Here is a 22,034-nt window from a genome sequence, read left to right as displayed (position 1 = left end):
AAGAAGGGTGGGAAAAAGCCCCCCGGTTTTGGGCACCCCATGGGCGCCCCCGATTTTGGGCACCGTGCTGGGGACCCGCGCTCGGCCACCGCCACCCCCTCCAGCCCCTCTACCACCACCCTCACCCCTCTCCTTACATCCCCCCCCCCAAAAAAAAAGCCCCCGGCCCCTTTGTGCGACCCCGACTCACCTCTCATCACCCCAAAACCTCCCGGCCAGCAGCGGGGACGTGGTGACCCCAACCCCGTTGCCACCCCAGGCCTCAGCGCCCCGCTCCCCGTCGCGCCGTGCCGGCCAGCATGGCCGGGGCTGCCGGGCTCCCCCGGCCCCTCGCTCCCCCAAGATGGGCCAGAAAATTTTGGGAACCCCTCAAAAGGATCCCCGTGGGCGGGGGGAAGCCCCCAGGACCCCTTTTTCCCCCATGGGTGAGCGGGATGGGGAGCGGGAAGCGCGGCCGGGCTTGGGCGGCGTCCAGCGGAGCGCGAGGGGCTGCTCCCTCCTTCCTTCCCTCCCTCCTTCCCTCCTTCCCTCCGGCCCTAATGACTACCAAATGTCTGCCTGACTGCCGTGCCGAGCCGTGCCGAGCCGTGCCGAGCCGTGCCAAGCTGTGCCAAGCTGTGCCAAGCTGTGCCACTCTGTGCCGAACTGTGCCGAGCCATGCCGAACCGTGCCAAACCGTGCCAAGTTGTGCCAAGCTGTGCCAAACCATGCCAAGCTGTGCCGAGCTGTGCCAAGCTGTGCCGAGCTATGCCGAGCCGTGCCGAGCCGTGCCGAGCCGTGCCAAACTGTGCCAAGCTGTGCCAAACTGTGCCAAGCTGTGCCGAGCTGTGCCAAGCTGTGCCAAGTTGTGCCAAGCTGTGCCAAACCATGCCAAGCTGTGCCGAGCCGTGCCAAGCTGTGCCGAGCTATGCCGAGCCGTGCCGAGCCATGCCGAGCTGTGCCGAGCCGTGCCGAGCCGTGCCAAACTGTGCCAAACTGTGCCAAGCCGTGCCAAGCTGTGCCAAGCTGTGCCAAGCCGTGCCAAGCTGTGACAAACCGTGCCAAGTTGTGCTGAGCCATGCCAAGCCATGCCAAGCTGTGCCGAGCTGTGCCAAGCTGTGCCAAACCATGCCAAGCTGTGCCAAGTTGTGCCAAGCTGTGCCAAACTGTGCCGAGCCGTGCCGAGCTGTGCCAAGCCGTGCCAAGCTGTGCCAAGCTGTGCCAAACCGTGCCAAGCCGTGCCGAGCTGTGCCGAGCCATGCCAAACCATGCCAAGCTGTGCCAAGCCGTGCCAAACCGTGCCAAACCGTGCCGAACCGTGCCAAACCGTGCCGAACCGTGCCGAGCTGTGCCAAGCCAAGGGGAAGGATGCTGCGGGGTTGGGGAGATGCTGGGGGACACTTTGGGGGCTGCACCCAGTGGTGCTGGGGGTCCGGAGCCTCGGGGTTGGGTCCTGGGGTGGGGCCGGGGTCCTGGTCCTCGGGGTCGGGGTCAGGGATTTGGGGGTTGAAGCCGTGCACCTGGGCCAGGGCGCTGGGGAGCTGGGGTTTGGGGTCTGAGGGGTTTTGGGGCTGGGGCCTGCTTTGGGGCCGTGGGGGGGCAGGGGCTGTTTCCCCACGTGGCATTTTCCCTTTTTTCTGCCATTTTCCTTCTTTTTCTGCAATCTCTCCCCCCCCCAGCACCTGCCCACCTCCTCCCCAGGACTCCCGGCCCGTCCCCATCCCACATCCCAAGGCATTTCAAGGCCGTCACTCCTCCCCGGCCCCATTTTGGGGCCTTTTTGCTGCCTTCCGCAGCTCCCCCGCGTGCCCTCGGGCCGTCCCTGATGACTCACGGCTGGTGGCACGGCTCCAGGGTGGCCGATTTGCCCGATTCCTCCTCTTTTTGGCGCAGCTTTTTCCACCGCCGAGCCGCTCCGCGCTGCGCCCCACGGCCCCTCTCCAACCACGGGAGCTTTTTTTGGGGGGGGGCAGGCACCGTTTTCTCCCCAAATCGGGTGGCTGGAGGTGAAAGACCCCAGCCCCCGGCACCAGTATCAGGGGGGGGGGGGGCGCCCACCCCTGGATGATTTTGGGGGGGGTGCCCCCAGCCCCAAACCCCTCACACCACACACCGACGGGACAGAGGATGAATGCGCGGAAAAGATTTAATAAAAAACCCACAGAATAAAAGATTTTATAAGAAAAGATTTAATAAGAAAAGATTTAATAAGAAACTCACAGAATAGGACAAAGACACCAACAGGCCCCATTTCCCACCCACCCAGCCCCTTTACACCCTTTTCTCCCCCCCCCCCAAATTCCTCTCCCCCCCCCCCCCCCAACTCCCCATCTCTGCCTCCTTTTGGGGTCCTCTCCGTGCCCCTGCACCTCTTTGGCCGCCCCCTCCTCCCTTTTTTCTCCCCCCCCCCCATTGCGCACGGCCCTTGAGCAGCCACCCCGAGCCCCCCACCCCGACTTAGCACCCACCCCCTGCCCCAATTCCCCCCCCGCTGCCCCCCAGCCTCCCCCCTGCCCACCTTTGCCCGTAGGTGCCCCCGTCCTGGCGCAGCCTCGCCAACCAGGGCAGGAAGGGCTCCGAGGGGCCCGGCGCCCCCTCACCCTCGCAGGGGCTGAGCCGCAGCTCCAGGGGGAAATTGGGGATGATCCGGTGGGGGCCCAGAGCCTCCCCCACGACGTGCAGGGAGCGCACGGCCGCCAGGATCAGCGGCAGCCTCCTCGCCCAGCTCTTGCCCGCGCCCTGCGCCAGGCGCTGCAGGCTGCCCACGACGGGCGCCAGGGATTTTTGGGGGGGCTGCAGGGCGGCCGTAGCCCCCAGGCTCCGCTGCAGGGCTTCCCGCAGGAAGGCTGAGCCCTGCTGGCAGCCGACGGCGCTGGGGGTGCCGTAGGGTTCCCAAATTTGCTCGCCGAGGATCCGGGCAGCCTCCTCCGCCGAGGCTTGGCGCATGGGGAAGGCGAGCGGCCAGCGCGAGGCTTCGTCCACCGCCACCAGCAAGCAGCGCAGCCCCTCCTCGTTGGGGGGCAGCCCCTGGATGAAGCCGAGCTGCAGGCGGGCCCACGGCCCTGCGGGGCGTTGGGGAGGCGAGATCCCTGCCTCCCCCTCGTCCCCGGCACAGCGGGGGCAGCTCCGCACCCAGCGGCTCACCTCCTCGCCGTCCCCTTCCCAGCTTGCCAGCCGCCGCACCCCGGCCAGGGTCTCCCGCACCCCCTTGTGCCCCCGATGGCACCGGGCAATTATTTCCTGCTTCTCGTCCTTCGAGGGCTCCCAGTTCTGCCGGTGCTTCGTGCTTTTGACCCCCTCGGGGATCCTCCCAGCCCTTTTGGCCACTTTCTGGCTCCACTCCGCCTCCTCTCCGTCCCCGGCGTGCCTCAGGTGCAGCACCCCCGGGTTGGCGCGCGCCCAGCGCAGGACGTGGAGCCACAGCTCCTCCTCGCCGCTCGCCCCCGGCCCCCTGCCCGGCTCCTCAGCCTCCCCTCGCAGCCTTTTCACCAGCGCCTCGGAGCTGGCGTACACGTAGAGGGGCAGGGAGCTGCAGTGGCGCCGCAGCAGCTCCCAAATCGCCTCCAGCTCCGCGCCGGGCGCCGAAATCCCCTTCGCCAGCCCCAGCAGCCAGCGTTCGGCCAGGTTGGCTGCTGCAAAACCCAAGGAGGGCGGCCCTCCCGGGCCCTGCACGCTGCCTGCCGTGAACCAGACGTTGCCCGGGGGCGTGCGGGGTGGCAGCAGCACCAGGGCGGGCGCGGGGGGCACGGGTGAGCCATAAAGGGGGTGCCCCCCGTTGGGCTGCGTGATCCCTTCCCCCCTGTTGACCAGCAGCAAGGTCCAGTCCTCCGGGGCCGGGCTGGGCCAGCAGAAACTCCTGGTTTCGCCCCAAAGGAGGTACTTCCAAGGGGAATGGGGCATTTGGATCACCACGGGGGCCGGCCCGATGAACTCCTCGAAAGCCTTCAGCGCCCAGAGCGCCGCCAGGCACCCCTTCTCCCCGGGGGAATAGGGCACCTCGTGGGCCTTCAGGAGCCAGGAGCTGAAGCTGACGGGCACCAGCATCCCCCTCTCGTCCTCCTGCAGCAAGGCGGCCCCCGCAGCCCCCTGGCTGACCCTCAGCCTGATGACGAAGGGCTCGGATGTCTCCGGGAAGCGCAGGGCAGGGGCGGCGAGGAGGGCGCGCTGCAGGCGGCTCAGCGCCCGCCGCTGCTCCGGACCCCACAACCACTCCTCCTCCTTCCTCGTCAGCCTCTGCAGCGGCTCCACCAGCTCCTTGAAGCCCTCCACGTGCTCCTGCAGGGAGCTCAGCCACCCCAGCAGCTGCCGGAGCTGGCGCAGGTCTCGGGGACAGGACAGGGCCCTGACCAGCTCCAAATTGCTCTCCGTGATCTCGCGCCCCCGGGCCGTCAGCGTCATGCCCAGGTAATCCACCGCGGGCTGCACCAGCTGAGCCTTGTGCAGCTTGGCTTTGAAGCCCGTGCTCTGGATCAGCCTCAGGACCCTCTTGGTGCGGGCTTCTGCCTCTTTTCGGGTCCTGCCGGCGATGATAATGTCGTCGGTGTAGGAGGAAACCCAGCCCTGGTCCGCCGGGGGCAGGCGGGAGAGCATTTGGGCCACCCGGCGGTGCACGATGCTGGTGGTGCCGCGGAAACGAGGGGGAAGCCGGGCGAAGAGGTACTGCCGGCCCCGGAAAGTGAAGGCAAAGAGAGGCCTGCAGGAAGGCGCCAAGGGGATGGCGAAGGAGCAGCGAGCCAGGTCGACCACCGAGAAGAACCTGCTGCGAGGGCTCAGCGCCGTCACCGCCCGGGTTTTGGATAGGGACTCGGTGGCCACGCCGGCGGCGACCTTGTTGAGGGCGTCGCAGTTGAGCGTCAGCCTCCAAATCTCCTCGGGGCCTCCCCTGTCCAGCCAGAGGGGGCTGTTGGAGGAGGACGTGCCCCTCAGCACCACGCCGGCGTCCAGCATCTCCTGCAGGATGGAGGCCACCACCTCCTCCGCGTGCCTGGAGAAGGGCTTCTGGGTTTGGAAGGGCACCGGCCCCGTGGTCCTCACCTCCACCTCCCCGTCCACCAGCCCGCAGTCCAGCTCGGATCTCGCCCACAGGGCTGGGAATTCCTCCCTCCACCTCTCTTTGCTCCCGTCCAGCAGCTCCATGGTCTCCAAAATCCGCATGATGAGGTTGGGGGCCGGGATGCGCCGCCGGGGAGGGGGGGCTCTCCTTCCTCTCGGCCGGGCGGGGGGGGGGGATTCGGGGAGGGGGCTGCTTCCAAGGGAAAGGTTTAGCTCCGAAAAATACAGCCCGGGGGAGGGCAGCAGAAGGGTTAAAAGCTGGCTCGGAGCCCCGGGGAGGAGGAGGAAGGTGGCTTTTTGGGAGGAAGGTGGCGTTTTGTCCTCCTCCCCCAGGCTGGAAGATGGCAGCCGGGTCACGGCGTCCCCTCCTCTTCCTGGCACCAAGCTGCTGCCGGGGCTGTGGAGGGGTGGGGGGGGGGAAGCAGAGCATTAAGGGGGGGCCCCAGGGGTGCTGCACCCCAAACGGGACCCCCCCAGGAGCTCACAGGGGGGCTGCGAGGAGGTGGGAGCCCGGTGGTGCCTGCGGGGGGCTGGCAGAGCGCAGCTGCGCACCCAAAGGTGCTGCTGGTGGCTTGGGGGGGGGAGGGGGGGGGGGCAAAGGGGGTGTAGGGGGGTGCCAAAGGGGTTTAGGGGGTGCCAAAGGGGCTTAGGGGGGTGCCTAAGGGGATCACCAATGTGCAAAGGGGACTTTTGGGGGTGCCAAACAGGACTTAGGGGGTGCCAAGGGGACTTTTGGGGGTGCCAAAGGGACTTAGGGGGGTGCCAAAGGGGACTTAAGGGGTGCCAAAGGGGTTTAGGGGGGTGCCAAGGGGGCTTGGGGGGAGCAAAGGGGGCTTAGGGGGGTGCCAAGGGGGCTCACCGCTGTGCAAAGGGGGCTTAGGGGGTGCCAAAAAGGACGTAGGGGGGTGCAAAAGGGACTTTTGGGGGTGCCAAAGGGGTTTAGGGGGGTGCCAAGGGGGCTTGGGGGGAGCAAAGGGGGCTTAGGGGGTGCCAAGGGGGTGCACCGCTGTGCCAAAGGGGACTTTTGAGGGTGCTAAAGGGACTTTTGGGGGTGCCAAAGGGGCTTAGGGGGGTGCCAAGGGGGCTCACCGATGTGCAAAAGGAAACTTTTGGGGGTGCCAAAGGGGACTTAGGGGTGCTCCAAGGGGGCTCGCCGCTGTGCAAAGGGGACTTTTGGGGTGCCCAACAGGACTTAGGGGGTGCCAAAGGCGACTTTTGGGGGTGCCAAGGGGACTTTAGGGGTGCTCCAAGGGGGCTCGGGGCGTGTTGAAGGTGTGCCAAGGGAGCGCACCGCTGTGCAAAGGGGACTTTTGGGGGTGCCAAAGGGACTTTTGGGGGTGCCAAAGGGGACTTTTGGGGTGCCAAAGGGGATTTTTGGGGGTGCCAAAGGGGGGCTCACCGCTGTGCCGAGGGGGCCTCACCGCTGGGTCCCGCCGATTTCCTCCCCACTTCCCCTGCCGGGCGCTGCGAGCATCGCCCTCGTTGCGTCTGTTCCGGGAGCTGGGGGGGGGTCTTACAGCGAGGGGGGGGGGCCCCCGAGCTCCGGTTTCTGTCCCCGAGCCCCCCCCCCCAGCCCCATTTTCCCCTCGTCCCGAGCTGGGCTCCGGGGGCTCCTTGGCGCTGCGCCCCCCCCTTGTGCCCCCCCCCTCCCCCCCGGTCCCTTTTGGCACCCAGAGGGGACCCCCAGGAGCAGTGGGGGGGGGGGCTCCAAGGCCTGGGGGGCGGGGGGGTCCTCGTTTCCCCCCCCCCCCATAACGCCCACCCCTTGGGGACCCCCCCCGGGCATCACAGGGGATGCTCTGCGGGACCCCCCCCCTGCTCCCAGCCCCAAATCAGCATCACACTTAATGGGGGGGGGCTTTTTTTTTTGGAGGGGGCGTATCCCAAGCGGGGGGGGTCCTTTTTTGGGGTGGGCGCACGCCCTTAGGGTGTCCTGGAGGAGGAGGGGGGGGCTGCGTGGGGTCGTGCCTCAGTTTCCCCGTGTGTCTTGGGGGGGGTGCAGGGTGCAGGGGGGGTCACCCCCTTGCCAGATGAGAGATTTGGGGGGGTTTGGGGGGGTTTTGGGGGGTCCCCATGGCTGGGGGGGGGCGCTGGGTGCGCGGCGCTGCGCCCATCCCCGCAGCACCGGGGCGCAGCGCACCAAGGTTGGGGAGGGAAAGGGGGGTCCGGGGGGGTCCGGGGGGGTCCGGGGGGGGGCGGGGGGGGCCGGGCAGGGCCAGGCGGTTCCAGAAAGCTCCGGGGCCGGGAGCGGGGCGGACCCGCAGCGCCTCGGGAGGAAAAACGGGGGCGGATTTTGGGGGCGGGCGGCCGAGCTCGCCGGGGACGCACGGCACGGAGCGCAGGTCCCTTCCCTTCCCTTCCCTTCCCTTCCCTTCCCTTCCCTTCCCTTCCCTTCCCTTCCCTTCCCTTCCCTTCCCTTCCCTTCCCTTCCCTTCCCTTCCCTTCCCTTCCCTTCCCTTCCCTTCCCTTCCCTTCCCTTCCCTTCCCTTCCCTTCCCTTCCTTCCCTTCCCTTCCCTTCCCTTCCCTTCCCTTCCCTTCCCTTCCCTTCCCTTCCCTTCCCTTCCCTTCCCTTCCCTTCCCTTCCCTTCCCTTCCCCATCCCATTATTTTGGGGGGGGGCAGCAGTTATTTGGTTATTTGGGGTCAGCAATAGGGGCTTTTTTTTGGGGAGGCAGAGCCCCCTTGCAGCCAAGCTCTTGCCCAATTTTTTTATATTTTTTTTTTTTGGGGGGGGGGCTCAGGAGCCACTCTGCAGCTGGGCTATTGCACAACCCCTTCTATTTTACTGTATTTTATTTTACTTTATTTTATTTTACTTTATTTACTTTATTGTACTTTATTTTACTTTATTTTTATTTCTTTTATTTTACTTTCCTTTACTTTCTTTTTTTCCTTTTTTTCCTTTATTTTACCTTTTTCCCTTTATTTTACTTTATTTTACTTTTTTCCCTTTATTTTCCCTTTATTTTCCCTTTATTTTACTTTATTTTACTTATTTCCCTTTATTTTCCCTTTTTCCCTTTTTTTCCCCTTTTTTCCCCTTTATTTTACTTATTTCCCTTTATTTTCCCTTTATTTTCCCTTTTTCCCTCCCTTTTTTCCCCTTTTTTCCCCTTTTTTCCCCTTTTTTTTTCCCCTTTTTCCCCTTTATTTTACTTATTTCCCTTTATTTTCCCTTTATTTCCCCTTTATTTTCCCTTTTTTCCCCTTTATTTTCCCTTTTTTCCCCTTTATTTTCCCTTTTTTTCCCTTTATTTTACTTTTTTCCCTTTATTTTCCCTTTTTTTCCTTTTTTTCCTTTTTTTTCCCTTTATTTTCCTTTATTTCCATTTTTTTCCCTTTATTTCCCCTTTATTTCCCCTTTATTTCCCCTTTATTCCCCTTTATTCCCCTTTCCTTCATTCTTTTATTTGGGGGGGGGGTCTCCCACCCCCCTACCCCACACCATAGGGGTCAGCCCCCAGCCCCCCCCCCCCCCCTTAACGCCCACCCCCTGGGGGATCCCCCCCCCTCCTCGGGGAGCTCTGCTCTTTATGGGGCCGGGGGGGGGGCCGTGGGAACGGGGTGCCCCCCCCGTGGGAAGGCAGCCGCAGCTCCCCTGGCCCCGTGCCCGTGGCCGGGTGCCCGCTGCTGACTCACAGCCCCGTGCCCGGTTTTTTTTGGGGGGGGGGCAGCATCCTTCTGCCAACCCCCCCCCAACCAAATAACCCCCCCCAAAACCAAATAACCCCCCCCAAAACCCAATAACCCCCCCCAAAACCCAATAACCCCCCCAAAAAACCAAATAACCCCCCCCAAAACCCAATAACCCCCCCCAAACCCAATAACCCCCCCAAAAACCCAATAACCCCCCCAAAACCAAACAACCCCCCCGAAACCCAATAACCCCCCCAAAACCCAATAACCCCCCCAAAACCCAATAACCCCCCCAAAACCAAACAACCCCCCCCCAAAACCCAATAACCCCCCCAAAACCAAATAACCCCCCCCAAAAACACCCATAACCCCCCCCAAAAAAAACATAACCCCCCCCAAAACCCAATAACCTCCCCAGAAAACCCCACAACGCCCCCAAAAACCCCATAACCCCCCCAAAAAAATCCATAACCCCCCCAAAACCCAATAACCCCCCCAAAACCAAATAACCCCCCCAAACCCAATAACCCCCCCCCAAAACCCAATAACCCCCCCAAAACCAAATAACACCCCCAAACCCAATAACCCCCCCCAAACCCAATAACCCCCCCCAAAACCCAATAACCCCCCCCAAAACCAAATAACCCCCCCCCAAAAAAACAAATAACCCCCCCCAAAACCCAATAACCCCCCCAAAACCAAATAACCCCCCCCCAAAACCCAATAACCCCCCCAAAACCAAACAACCCCCCCCAAAACCCAATAACCCCCCCAAAAACCCAATAACCCCCCCCAAAATGCAATAACCCCCCCCAAAAACCCAATAACCCCCCCAAAACCAAATAACCCCCCCCAAAAACCCAATAACCCCCCCCCAAAAAAACAAATAACCCCCCCAAAACCCAATAACCCCCCCCAAAACCCAAATAACCCCCCCCAAAACCCAATAACCCCCCCATTTTTGGCAGGACCATGGCACCCCCGCTGCTGCTGCTCGGCCTCCTGCTCGCCTGCGGGGGGGGGGCCCAGGCCCTCGTCCCCCCCAGCGAGCTCAAGCGTAAGCTTGGGGGTGGGTCTAAGGGGATGGGGGGGCACGGGTTGGGGTTGATTTTTTTTTTGGGGGGGGGTCCTGCTGTGGGTTGTGGGGATGGGGGGGGGCTCAGAGTCTTGGGGGGGGGCTGGATGGGGGTCAGCATCATCCTGGGGGGGTGGGATGGGGGTCAGAGTTTTGGGGGGGGGTCAGGATGGGGGTCAGCATCATCTTGGGGGGGTCGGGATGGGGGTCAGAGTTTTGGGGGGGGGTCAAGTTGGGGCTCAGCATCATCTTGGGGGGGTCAGGATGGGGTTCAGAGTCTTGGGGGGGGGTCAAATTGGGGCTGAGCATCCTCCTGGGGGGGCTGGATGGGGGTCAGAGTTTTGGGGGGGGGTCAAGTTGGGGCTCAGCATCCTCCTGGGGGGGGGGCTTTGCATGGGGCTCAGCATCCTGGGGGGGCGCTCAGCACCCCGAGGACCAGCAGTGGCATCCAGACGGGGTCACCAGGCTCCTGGCGGGGGGCGGGGGGCACACAGGAAGGTGGGGGGGGGCTGCCCAAATCCCCCCCCCCACGAAGACCCCGAGCCCAGGCGAGATTTTGGGGCCACCCCTCTCCATTTGGGCAAGCGAAGAGGCCAAATTCCCGCACACCCTGGGAGGGGGCTCTTTTATTTTACTTACTTATTTATTTTTTTTTAATTTTTTTTTGGGGGAGGGGGTCGCAGCCATCCTCAGGGGCGTCCCCCGTCCCCCCCCCAAAAATTTACTCCCCCCCCCAGAGCTGTCGGCGGCCGGCAGCAGGTACGTGGAGGCGGAGGTGGAGAACGCCGTCGGCGGCGTGGAGCGCACGAAGGCGCTGCTGGAGCGCAGCAGCGAGGAGCACCGAGCCCTGCTGCACAGCCTGCAGGAGACCAAGCGGAGGAAGGAGGTGGGCGAGGAGGAGGATGAGGGTGAGGATGAGGAGGATGAAGGCTCAGGGGGGGGGTGAACCGGTGGCGGGTGCCTTGCAGGAGGCGGTGCAGCTGGCGCAGGAGAAGGAGAAGGAGCTGGCGGCGAGGCAGGGGGTGTGCAACGAGACGATGCTGGCGCTCTGGGAGCAGTGCAAGCCCTGCCTCAAGCACACCTGCATGCGTTTCTACTCCCGGACCTGCCACAGCGGCTCGGGGCTGGTGGGGAGGCAGGTGAGAAGCACAGGGGGAGGGTTTTAGGGTCGTAACGGGGGGTCCCGGTTTGATTCTGAGCCCCCTCTCCCCAAAAACCCGGCAGCTGGAGGAGTTCCTCAACCGCTCCTCGCCCTTCTCCGTCTGGGTGAACGGCGAGCGCGTGGACGCGCTGCTGGAGCGGGGCGAGCGGCAGGAGAGGAGGCTGGAGGAGCTGGAGGAAGGCTTCGGGCTGCTGGAGGACGGCGTGGACGACCTCTTCCAGGACAGCACGAGGGTCTCCAGCCGCCGGGCCCCCTTTTTCGCGCCCCCTTTCGGGGGTTTCCGCGAGGCTTTCCTGCCTCCCCCCGCCGTGCGGCGCGTCCGCTCGCCGGCGAGGGAGCTGAGCCCCTTCGGGCGGCACCACCCGGCCCGGGGTTTCCACCACCTCTTCCAGCCCCTCCTGGAGCTGACGCAGCGTCTGCTGGACGGCGGGGCCGGCTCCTGGGAGCACCCCCTGGCAGGATTCGGTCCAGGTAGGAGCTCGGCACCGTCGGGCACGACCCTTCCCGACAACGGCTTGGGGTTGGGGATGAGCTCAACCCCGCTACGAGACACCGGAGAATCCCCGCGGGAGGCTGGGAGCTGTTGGCAGACCTAAACTGTTGTTTTTTTTAATTATTTTTATTTTTTGGGGTGTTTTTTTCCCCGTAGGGGCTGCCAGGGGAAGGGCAGGTGTTGGTTTTGGGCGCGTTCCCCACCCCTTAAGGGCTGCACCGTCGCCTCCGGCTCCGGCTCCTCCGTGTAGGGCGGCTGGGAACGGGGCTGTGTCGAAACCCGGGCTGGCACGGAGCGCTCGGGGCTACAAAACGCCTCGTTTCGGGGCCAGGAAATGTTTTGCTGTGAAGTCAAAACTTCCGTGGAAAAAAGAAAACACTCGAGTGTTGCACAAGCACCCCGCGGCGCCAACCGGGGCGCGCCCACCCCCAAGCCGAGCCTGGGGAGCGTCCCCATCCCCGTTCCCGACCCCGTAACTCTGCCCTGGGGGCTCCCCTGGATGTGGTGGCATTTTGGGGTCTCTGAGGGTGCCCCCGGCTCCCCGCAGAGCCCCGTAACTTCAGCAACGAGCGCATGGTGTGCCGCGAGATCCGCCGCAACTCGGCCGGCTGCCTGCGGCTGCGCAACGAGTGCGAGAAGTGCCGCGAGATCCTGGCCGTGGGTGAGTTTGGAGAGGGCGTGGGGGCACCAATTTTTTAAATTTGTTTTTTTTTTTTGGGGGGGGAGAAAACCCTCTTTTCGGGGGTGCTGAGGGTGCCGTGCGCCCCGCAGACTGCTCGCAGGGGGACCCGGCGGCTGGGGAGCTGCGGGAGGAGTTCGAGGACGCCCTGCGCCTGGCCGAGCGCTTCGGGCGCCGCTACGAGCAGCTGCTGGGCGCCTTCCAGGCCGAGCTGCTCAACGCCAGCAGCCTCCTGCAGCAGCTGGAGCAGCAGTTGGGCTGGGTGTCCCGCCTCGCCAACCTCAGCCGGGGCTCCGACGGCTTCCTGCAGGTCACCACGGTGCGTCCCCATGTCCCCAAGGGTCCCCCCGTGGCCCCCAGCGGCCTCCCCAATCCCCCGGGGTCCGCCCTTGCCCTTTCCAGCCCCGAGGGTCCCATGTCTCCAAGGATCCGCCCCATCCCCGAGGATCCCCCCATCCCCAAGAGTCCCCCCTTGTCCTTTCCATCCCCGAGGGTCCCCCCATCCCCAAAGATCCCCCCCCCAATCCTCGAGGGTCCCCCCCATGCCCTTTCCATCCCCGAGGGTCCCCCCATGCCCTTTCCATCCCTGAGGGTCCCCCCCGTCCCCAAGGGTCCCCCCCCGCCCTTTCCATCCCCGGGGGTCCCCCCCTTGTCCTTTTTCATCCCCAAGGATCCCCCCCATTCCCTAAGGGTCCCCCCTTCCACTTTCCATCCCCGAGGGTCCCCCAATTCCCAAGGGCTCCCCCTTGCCCTTTCCATCCCTGAGGGTCCCCCCTGTCCCCAAGGGTCCCTCCCTGTCCCCAAGGGTCCCCCCTTGCCCTTTCCATCCCCAAGGATCCCCCCATGTCCCCCCCATCCTTTCCATCTCCAAGGGCCTCCCCATCCCCAAGGGTGCCCCCAATCCCCAAGGGTCCCCCCCTTCCCCTTTCCGTCCCCGAGGGTCCCCCCCAACTCCCAAAGGTCCCCCCATGTCCCCGAGGGTCCCCCCATGTTCTCAAGGGTCCCTCTCACCCTTTCCATCCCTGAGGATCCCCCCCCCGATCCCCAAGGGTCCCCCCTTCCCCTTTCCATCCCCAAGGGTCCCCCCCCCCATCCCCCAGTGTCCCCCTTTGCCCTTTCCATCCCCAAGGGTCCCCCCTTGTCCCCAAGAGTCCCCTCTCACCCTTTCCATCCCTGAGGGTCCCCCCTGTCCCCAAGGATGCCCCCAATCCCCAAGGGTCCCCCTTCCCCTTTCCATCCCCAAGGGGTCCCCCCATGTCCCCAAGGGGTCCCCCTTGGGGTTTTAGGGTCTCAACTCCCCCTCCGTGTCCCCCCCCCTCCCCCCCCAAGGTGTTATCCAAAGTCCCCGACCCCTCGGACCCCTCGGCGCCCCCCGCCACGCAGGTGACGGTGCAGCTCTTCGACGGGGAGCCCCTGTCCCTGCGGGTGCCCGGGGACATCCCCTGGGACGACCCCCGCTTCATGCAGAGCGTGGCCGAGCAGGCGCTGCGGCACTACAAGCAGAACGCCGTGTGAGTGATGCCCCGGGGGGGAGATCCTAAAAGCCCCAAATCCCCCGTTCGGGGTGGTTCCGGAGGCAGGAGTATGGTGGGGGGGGAGCCTAAAGGCAGAAATGGCACATTTGGGGTGATCCTAGAGCAGGAAGCCCCACATCAGGGGTGATCCTAAAGCCAGGAACCCACCATGGGGCTGATCCTAAAGCCCAAAACAACATTGTGGATGATCCTAAAGGCCAAAACCCCATATTTGGAGCCATCCTAAAGCACAAACCCCCCATTTGGGGCCATCCTAAAGCCCAAAACCAAGTCCGGGGTGATCCTAAAGCCAGAAATCCCATATTTAGGATCACCCCAAAGCAGGAAGCCCCACATTTGGGGCAATCCAAAAGCTGGGAACCTGCCATGTGGTCCATCCTAAAGCCAGAAACCAAGTCCAGGGTGATCCTAAAGCCAAAAATCCCACATTTTGGATCGCCCCAAGGCAGGAACCACCACGTTTGGGGGAATCCTAAAGCCAGGAACCCCCCATGGGGGCTGATCCTAAAGCCCAAAACCACATTGGGGATGATCCTAAAGCACAAACCCCACATTTGGGGCCATCCTAAAGCCAGAAACCAAGTCCGGGGTGATCCTAAAGCCAGAAATCCCACATTTTGGATCACCCCAAAGCAGGAACCACCATGTTTGGGGCAATCCTAAAGCTGGGAACCCACGATGGGGGCAATCCTAAAGCCCAAAACCACATTGGGGATGATCCTAAAGCACAAACCCCACATTTGGGGCCATCCTAAAGCCCCAAACCCCATATTTGGGGCCATCCTAAAGCCAGAAGCCAAGTCCGGGGTGATCCTAAAGCCAGAAATCCCACATTTTGGATCACCCCAAAGCAGGAACCACCACGTTTGGGGCAATCCTAAAGCCGGGAACCCACGATGGGGGCGATCCTAAAGCCCAAAACCACATTGGGGGCGATCCTAAAGGCCAAAATCCCACATTTGGGGTGATTCTAAAGCCGGGACCTCCCCATTGGGGGCCATCCTAAAGCCAGAAACCAAGCTGGGGCGATCCTAAAGCAGGAATCCCTATGTCAGGGGCAATCCTAAAGCCAGGAACCCCACATTTGGGGCCATCCTAAAACCAGAAACCAAGTCCGGGGTGATCCTAAAGCCAGAAATCCCACATTTAGGATCGCCCCAAAGCAGGAAGCCCCACATTTAGAGCAATCCTAAAGCCGGGAGCCCCCCATCAGGGGTGATCCTAAAGCCGGGAACCTTGTTGGGGGTGATCCTAAAGCAGGAATCCCCACATCGGGGGCAATCCTAAAGCCCAAGACCAGGCTGCAGGTGACCCTAAAGCCCCAAACCCCACATTTGGGGCCATCCTAAAGCCTGAAACCACAGCAGGGGCGATCCTAAAGCCAGAAATCCCATATTTGGGGAGATCCCAAACCATGTCGGGAGCAATCCCAAAGCCAGGAACCCCCGTAGGGGACCATCCTACAGCCCCAAACCCCACATTTGGGGTGATCCTAAAGCCAGAAACCCCCAGTTGGGGCCATCCTAAAGCCCCAAACCCCATATTTGGGATGATCCTAAAGCCCGAAACCACATTGGGGGCGACCCTACAACCCAAACCCCCTGTCGGGGGCCATCCTAAAGCCGGGAACCCCCTGTAGGGGACCACCCTAAAGCCCAAAACCAAGATGGGGCGATCCTAAAGCCCCAAACCCTACATTTGGGGTGATCCTAAAGCCCCAAACCCCACATTTGGGGGCGATGCCGGGCTCACCCCCCCTCCTGTCCTTCCCCTACAGGGAGTAGCCACCCCATTACCGCAGCGGCCCCATGGGGGGGCTCGGCCCCTGCTGCCTCCCCCCACTGTCGGCACCGTTCCTACAGCTGGACCCCAAAAGGCCGGGACAGAAAACGAAGGTAGAGCCCCCCCCGGGCCTTTTGGGGCCGTGCCCCCGCCTCAAATAAACCTCGCAAAAAGCAGCCGTGTGCGCCTGGATTGGGGGGAAATGGGGGAAAAATGGGGGAAAATGGGGGAAAAATTCAACCTGAGGGTGCTCGGGACCCCAAAAATAGGGTGTGTGGGGGGTGAAGGGCTGTGGGACCCCAAAAAGGACCCCAAGGCTTACAATGAGGACCCCAATCTGCTATGGGGGGGACACACAGCCCCCAGTGTCCTTCTGGGGAAAGGAGACCCTAAGAGGGCTGTCCCCCACCCCGTGCCATCCCCTTTAGGGCCCCCCACCCCACGCCGTCCCCTTTAGGGCCCCCCACCCCGTGCCGTCCCCTTTAGGGCCCCCCACCCCACGCCGTCCCCTTTAGGGTCCCCCAACCACCACTCAGCGATCCGGGGTCCCCCCCACTTTATTTGGCACAACCCCAAAGAACAAGGAAGGGGGCGCAGAGCAGCGGGGCCAGCCCCGACCCCAAACCCGGGAGCTCCCCACGTATGCGCACCCCGTTCCCATATCCCAAAGAAGAAGAGGAAGAGGAGGAGGAGGAGGAGGAGGAGGAAGGCTGCCCTACACCACCTCGGGGAGGGCGAATTCAGCTCAGCATCCCCAAAAGGAGTCCGGATAGGGGATATAGGGCAGCGCAGGGATATAGGGCGGCGCGGGGATATAGGGTCAGGGCTCAACTCACCCCATTAACACCCCCCTGCTCCCCCTGCAGCAACCCCTGCCTCTCGGCCTCGCCGCCCCGCTGGGCGCAGGGCTCGAGAGCTCGATGCAACCCGTTATAGAGCCCCGTGCCGGCCAGCAGCACCCCAAACCCTACAAGCTGTAGGGCGTGGAAGCTCTCCCACCCCAAAAGCAGGCTGCAAACCCAAACGGCGGCGGTGCGCAGGCTGTCCAGCACCATGCGGGTGGTGGCGCTCAGCTCCTTGGTGACGCTGAGCCCGGCGAAGTTGAAGAAGGCGATGCTGGCCACGGTGGCTAATAGGGCCAGGGAGATAATAGGGCGGCGACCCAGCTGGCAGAAGGCGTCGGGGGCGTCCTCCAGGACCCCCCGGGGGTTGGCGCTGAAGCCCCCCGCCGGGATGTAGTACATGGGGAGCAGCAGCAGGGCCAGCAGGACGAAGCCGAAAAAGCCTGGAGGGGGGGGGCGAGGAAGAGGATGAGGAAGGTAATGGTGTCAGGCGCGCCCCTAAAGGGGATGGATCCCCCCCCGCCAGCCGTTCGTGAGCTGGGGTTGGGGTCCAGCACCCCCTCTTTGTGGGCTGTTAGGTCCTGAGCGCCCCCCCCAAAATGCCTGTCCCCATATTGGGTTCGCACCCCACGCACCCTATTACGTCCTGAGCCCCCCCAAAATGCCTGTCCCCATATTGGGTTTGCACCCCATGCACCCTATTACGTCCTGAACCCCCCCAAAACACCCCTCCCCAGGCTGGGTTTGCACCCCACGCACCCTGAACCCTCCCAAAACAGCTCTCCCCATATTGGGTTTGCACCCCATGCACCCTGTTACACCCTAAACCCCCCCAAACACCTCTCCCCATTATGGGTTTGGACCTTGTTACGTCCTAAACCCCCCCAAAATGCCTCTCCCCATGCTGGGTTTGCACCCTATGCACCCCGTTATGTCCTGAACCCCCCCCAAACAGCTCTCCCCAAACTTGGTTTGCACCCCATATACCCTGTTACATCCCAATCCCCCCCCAAAACACCTGTCCCCATACAGGGTTTGCACCCCATGCACCCTATTACGTCCTGAAACCACCCCAAAACACCCCTCCCCATGCTGGGTTTGCACCCCATGCACCCTGTTACACCCTGAACCCCCCCCAAAAAGCTCTCCCCAAACTTGGTTTGCACCCCATGCACCCTGAACCCCCCCAAAACAGCTCCCCCGGTATTGGGTTTGCACCCCATGCACCCTGTTACATCCCAAATCCCCCCAAAACACCTCTCCCCATATCGGGTTCGCACCCCACGCACCCCATTACACCCTAACCCCCCCCCAAAAACACCCCTCCCCATGCTGGGTTTGCACCCCATGCACCCTGTTACACCCTGAACCCCCCCCAAACAGCTCTCCCCAAACTTGGTTTGCACCCCATGCACCCTGAACCCCCCCAAAACACCTGTCCCCATATTGGGTTTGCACCCCATGCACCCTGTTACATCCCAAACCCCCCCCAAAACACCTCTCCCCATATCGGGTTCGCACCCCACGCACCCCATTACACCCTAAACCCCCCCCAAAACACCCCTCCCCATACCAGATTCGCACCCCACGCACCCCATCACCCCCTAAACCCCCCCAAACACCCCTCCCCATGCCATTTCCCCCCTCCCCTGCTCAAAACCCACCCCAAAACCCCCCAAATTTTGCCCCGTGCCCCATCCGACCTTCGGTGCCCACGGCCTGCAGCGGGTGCACGTCGTGCTTGTAGACGAATTTCTCCTCCAGCACCATCTGGATGGCCACGATCACCTGCGCCATGACGATGAGGAGGTCACCTGCGGGGACAAAAAAATAAAAAGGGGGGGGTTCTGAGTCTTCAAAATAGGATGAAATCCCAAAATAATAGGATTTGTTAAAGGAATAGGGGCGAGCAAACAGCGCCGGGCGCGCCGGGGGTCTCCGCTCCACCAGGGCGCACACCGGGTACAGCCAGCAGCTCGTTTTCATGCTCCTGGACTAATTACATATTAATTACTACTTTTTTTAAAAAAAATAATTATTATAATTAGCTTTTGGGGTCCAGCCCCTCCTACTGGAGCACGCGCATCAGTCCCCGGTGGGGGTCTCCGGGGGTTTTTCACGCCGAACCTCTCCAAGTTTTTTTTCTCCTCCTTCCCCTTTGTACCAAGTTTTTTTTTAGAATATTTCCTGCAGGTTTTGTCTCCCAGCCCTCCTTCAGCTTCTTTTTTTTATCCCTTTTTCTTAATCTCTTGGCCACCTGGCCAGATATCAGATATCCCAAAACAGCCCCTAGTTGGGATCAGTTGTTCTGAAACCCCCAAACATCAAAAACTTCATCCAAAATTCACAAATAAACTTTCTTTTTGACGCCTCACCAGGAATTAAAACCTTCCTCACCAGCCCTTCCCAGGGACAACCCCACCTAGAGCAGGGTTAAATTAATCTCGAAGAAGACAAAAAAATAAAAAAATCAGGCTGTAACTGTTAGAAAAAGTCCAAATTTATGAAACGGGTCCATAAATTTGAGGAGGATTTCCTGAAAACTTGAAAAATGGACCAGGATGAGGGGGAGACTGGGACGCGCCGCATCTGTGGTTCACGAATTTAATTTTTCAATTAAATTTGAAAGATTTTAATCAAAATCTCCTTTAAATTAAATAATTACCCGTGATCACCTCGCTGAGCTCGCGCTGCTGCCCGGGGCCGCCTCGCAGGTCGGCCAACCCCACAATCAGCAGCCCCAGGAGGGTGGCCCCGATCCCCAGCCACTGGCTCAGCTCCAGCCGGCGCCCCAAAAAAGCCACGGAGAGGAGCCCGGTGAAGACGATGACGGAACCCCGAAGCATCTGGAAGCTGGAGGCGCTCGTCATATTTAAGGCTAGATGGGGAAAAAACCCCAAAAAAAAAAAAAAAAAGTGACCCCAAAATCATTTTCAGCCCCGCGGCGACGCCGCCACCCTTTCGGTTCGGGTTCCTCAAACCCCATTGAGGATTTGGGGTTCCCCGAAGCTCGGTGCTGATTCAGGGGGTTCCCCCAAAACCTCCCCGCTGCTTTAGGAGGTTGTGGGGTCCCCAAAAAGCCCCCCCAGCACTCACCCACATACATGATGCTGGTCCCGGTCATGTCGCAGAGCGCCGGGGGCAGGAAGAGCAGCGGGTTGAAGGGCTGCGGGGGGGCCAGGCGGGGCTCCGACCTCCTCCTGTCCCTCCACAGCAGCAGGTAGAAAACCCCCAGGCAGGAAAATTCCCCCAAAAACATGCCCACCGCCTGCGGGAGAGGTGGGTGAGGGGCCACGGAGCCTTTTAGGGTCTCCCCGCCACCCCAAATCCCGCTCTCACCTGCAGGAAGGGGTGCTGGAAGCGGTGCTCCTCCGTCCCGCCGCAGCCCCCGGCGCTGAAGTTGTCGGCCCATCTGTGGGGTGGGAGAGAGCCACGGGGTTAGGGGAGGTGGGGCAGACCCTAAAAGGCACCCAGAGGTGTCCTCGTGTCCCCCCTGTCCTCATCCTACACTTCTTTAGGGACGAGTTGTAGGGCAGGAGGACGACGCCACCCCCAGGGGACGGCTTTGGGGATAAGGGGCAGCTTTAGGGTCAAGGGACAGCTTTGGGGACAAGAGACAGCTTTAGGGTCAGGGCTCCCCGTGCTCCCCCATGCTCGGATAGGATCCGTGGCCACCCCGAGCTGCTGCTGGCCCCGTTCCCGGCCCTGAGTGACAGGCAGGGAAAGGGGACACCGATTTCCACACACACACACACGCCGCCGCCGCGACGCGGTGGCCCCGTGCCCAACAGGATCCTAAGGGACACCCCAAAAGCACCCCCGGGTGGCCCAGCCCCGTGCTATGGGGTTTCTGGAGGAGGCTGGGCGCCCACGCGGTGTTTTGGGGTGGGGGCTACCAGCCCCCTGCTTTTGGGGCGTCCAAGCCATGGGGGTAATGGTGGACACACAGGAGCAGAGTCCCCGTAGGCGGTTTTGGGGAGCATCGCCCCATACGCAGGGAGGAGGGGACCCCAGAAACTTGGTGGCTGAGGGCTCCCAGCCCCACAGCTCCAGCCCCACAGCCCCAGGACCCCCGGGACCCCAGCTCCAGCCCCACGGCCCCAAATCCTGCCCCACAACCCCCAGCTCCAGCCCCATGTCCCCCAGCTCCGGCCCCATAGCCCCAGGACCCCCGGGACCCCAGCACCAGCCCCATAACCCCCAGCTCCTGCCCCATGGCCCCAAATCCTGCCCCACAGCCCCTAGCTCCAGCCCTATGGCCCCATGACCCCCAGTTCCTGCCCCACAGGCCAGGATCCTGCCCCACAGCCTCAAGACCCCGACTCCAGCCCCATGGCCCCCAGCTCCTGCCCCACAGCCTCAAGACCCCAGCTCCAGCCCCAGGACCCCCAGCCCCATGACCCCATGGCCTCATGACCCCAGCTTCTGCCCCATGGCCTCAGGACCCTGGCCCCTGCCCCAGGACCCCCAGCCCCTGCCCTAAGGCCCCACGACCCCCAGCTCCTGCCCCATGACCCCCGGCCCCTGGCTCCAACCCCACGACCCCAGGACCCTACCCCACAGCCCCAGCTTCAGCCTCAGGACCCCAACCCCTGCCCCACAACCCCAGCTCCAGTCCCACGACCCCAGGACCCCCAGCCCCTACCCCATGGCCCTACAACCCCAGCTCCGGCCCCACAACCCCCAGCCACCGCCCTAAGCCCCCCAGCTCCTACCCCACGACCCCAGGACCCCCAACTCCGACCCCAGGCCCCCCAACCCCAGCCCCACGACCCCAACCCCAGCCCCAGCCCCTTTATGCTGACACCGCAGCCCCACAGCCCCAAGCAGGGGCAAGGCCCAGGCCCTCCAGCAGGCCCCAGGCCTGCCCCAGCCCCCACCTCCCCCAGGACCCCAGGCCCAGCCCCCCCCCGTGCCTCAGTTTCCCCAACAGCAACCCCCCAGCCCTATAGGGGGGCTCACGGGGGGTCAGCACCCGGTGCCCTCCACCCCGAGGAGGCTCAGCCCGGCCCGGCCCGGTCCCCCCCGCACTCACTTGGCCGCCAGGGTGTTGATGGAGCCGGTGAGCAGCATGAGGGCGGCCAGGCCCAGCTGCCGCCGGGACCACGACATGGCCCCCTCCGTCCCCCGCGCCGCCGCCGCCCTCCCTGAGGCGACGCCAGGCCACGCCCCCTTCTTAACCCCGCCCCGTGACCCCGCCCACCAGCGCGGCCCAATCGTAGTCACGCCCTCCCGCTGTGGCCACGCCCCCCGGTTTGGCTCCGCCCCCTCTCGATGGCCCCGCCCCTTCTCACCGCCCCCAAACACCCCCTGGCCACGCCCCCCCCCTCGGGGTTAAGCCACGCCCACGCTCGCCGTGGCCACGCCCCCGGGTGTCCCCATGGTCCTAGAGCCGGGTCCCCGGGTCCCCCCCATGTCCCCCCCTGTCCCCATATCCTAATGGCCCCATATCTCCCCCATATCCCCATGTCCTCCCCGTATCCCCATATGCCCCCCATGTCCCTATATCCCTCCATCTCCCCATGTCCCCATATCCCTCTGACCCCATATCTCCCCCATATCCCCCCCATGTCCCTATATTCCCCCCCGTATCCCCATATCCCCCCCATGTCCCCATGTTCCCATATCCCCCCATATCCCCCCGTATCCCTCCATGTCCCCCTGACCCTATATCCCCCCCTGACCCCATACCCCCCCCATGTCCCCATATCCCCCCCTGACTCCATATCCCCCCATGTCCCCATATCCCCCCCTGACCCCCTGACCCCATACAGCCCCCATGTCCCCATATCCCCCCAT

General features: G+C 63.0%; 2 protein-coding genes across 2 annotated transcripts; one reads left to right on the top strand and one right to left on the bottom strand.

Moving 5' to 3' along the window:
- The first annotated feature begins 9,573 nt into the window (after positions 1–9,573).
- Positions 9,574–15,569, top strand: CLU (clusterin). The gene is made up of 8 exons (XM_032185465.1): positions 9,574–9,724; positions 10,480–10,628; positions 10,711–10,881; positions 10,967–11,375; positions 11,945–12,058; positions 12,169–12,395; positions 13,406–13,587; positions 15,389–15,569. Exons 1-8 carry the CDS (start codon positions 9,640–9,642, stop codon positions 15,393–15,395), a joined length of 1,344 nt encoding a protein of 447 aa, XP_032041356.1. The 5' UTR covers positions 9,574–9,639; the 3' UTR covers positions 15,396–15,569.
- Positions 15,570–15,932: 363 nt separating this feature from the next.
- On the bottom strand, positions 15,933–21,371 carry SLC35F6 (solute carrier family 35 member F6). Its single transcript, XM_032184774.1, has 6 exons — positions 21,271–21,371; positions 19,575–19,647; positions 19,332–19,503; positions 18,901–19,113; positions 17,939–18,049; positions 15,933–16,678 (listed from the first exon to the last, which is right to left on the bottom strand). Exons 1-6 carry the CDS (start codon positions 21,345–21,347, stop codon positions 16,221–16,223), a joined length of 1,104 nt encoding a protein of 367 aa, XP_032040665.1. The 5' UTR covers positions 21,348–21,371; the 3' UTR covers positions 15,933–16,220.
- Positions 21,372–22,034: the final 663 nt, after the last annotated feature.

This window comes from Aythya fuligula, chromosome 3, assembly GCF_009819795.1.
Source record: "Aythya fuligula isolate bAytFul2 chromosome 3, bAytFul2.pri, whole genome shotgun sequence".
In the NCBI taxonomy this organism is placed as follows: Eukaryota; Metazoa; Chordata; class Aves; order Anseriformes; family Anatidae; genus Aythya; species Aythya fuligula.
Note: the sequence above shows the minus strand (reverse complement) of the source record. Positions and strands in the feature narration are given on the sequence as shown.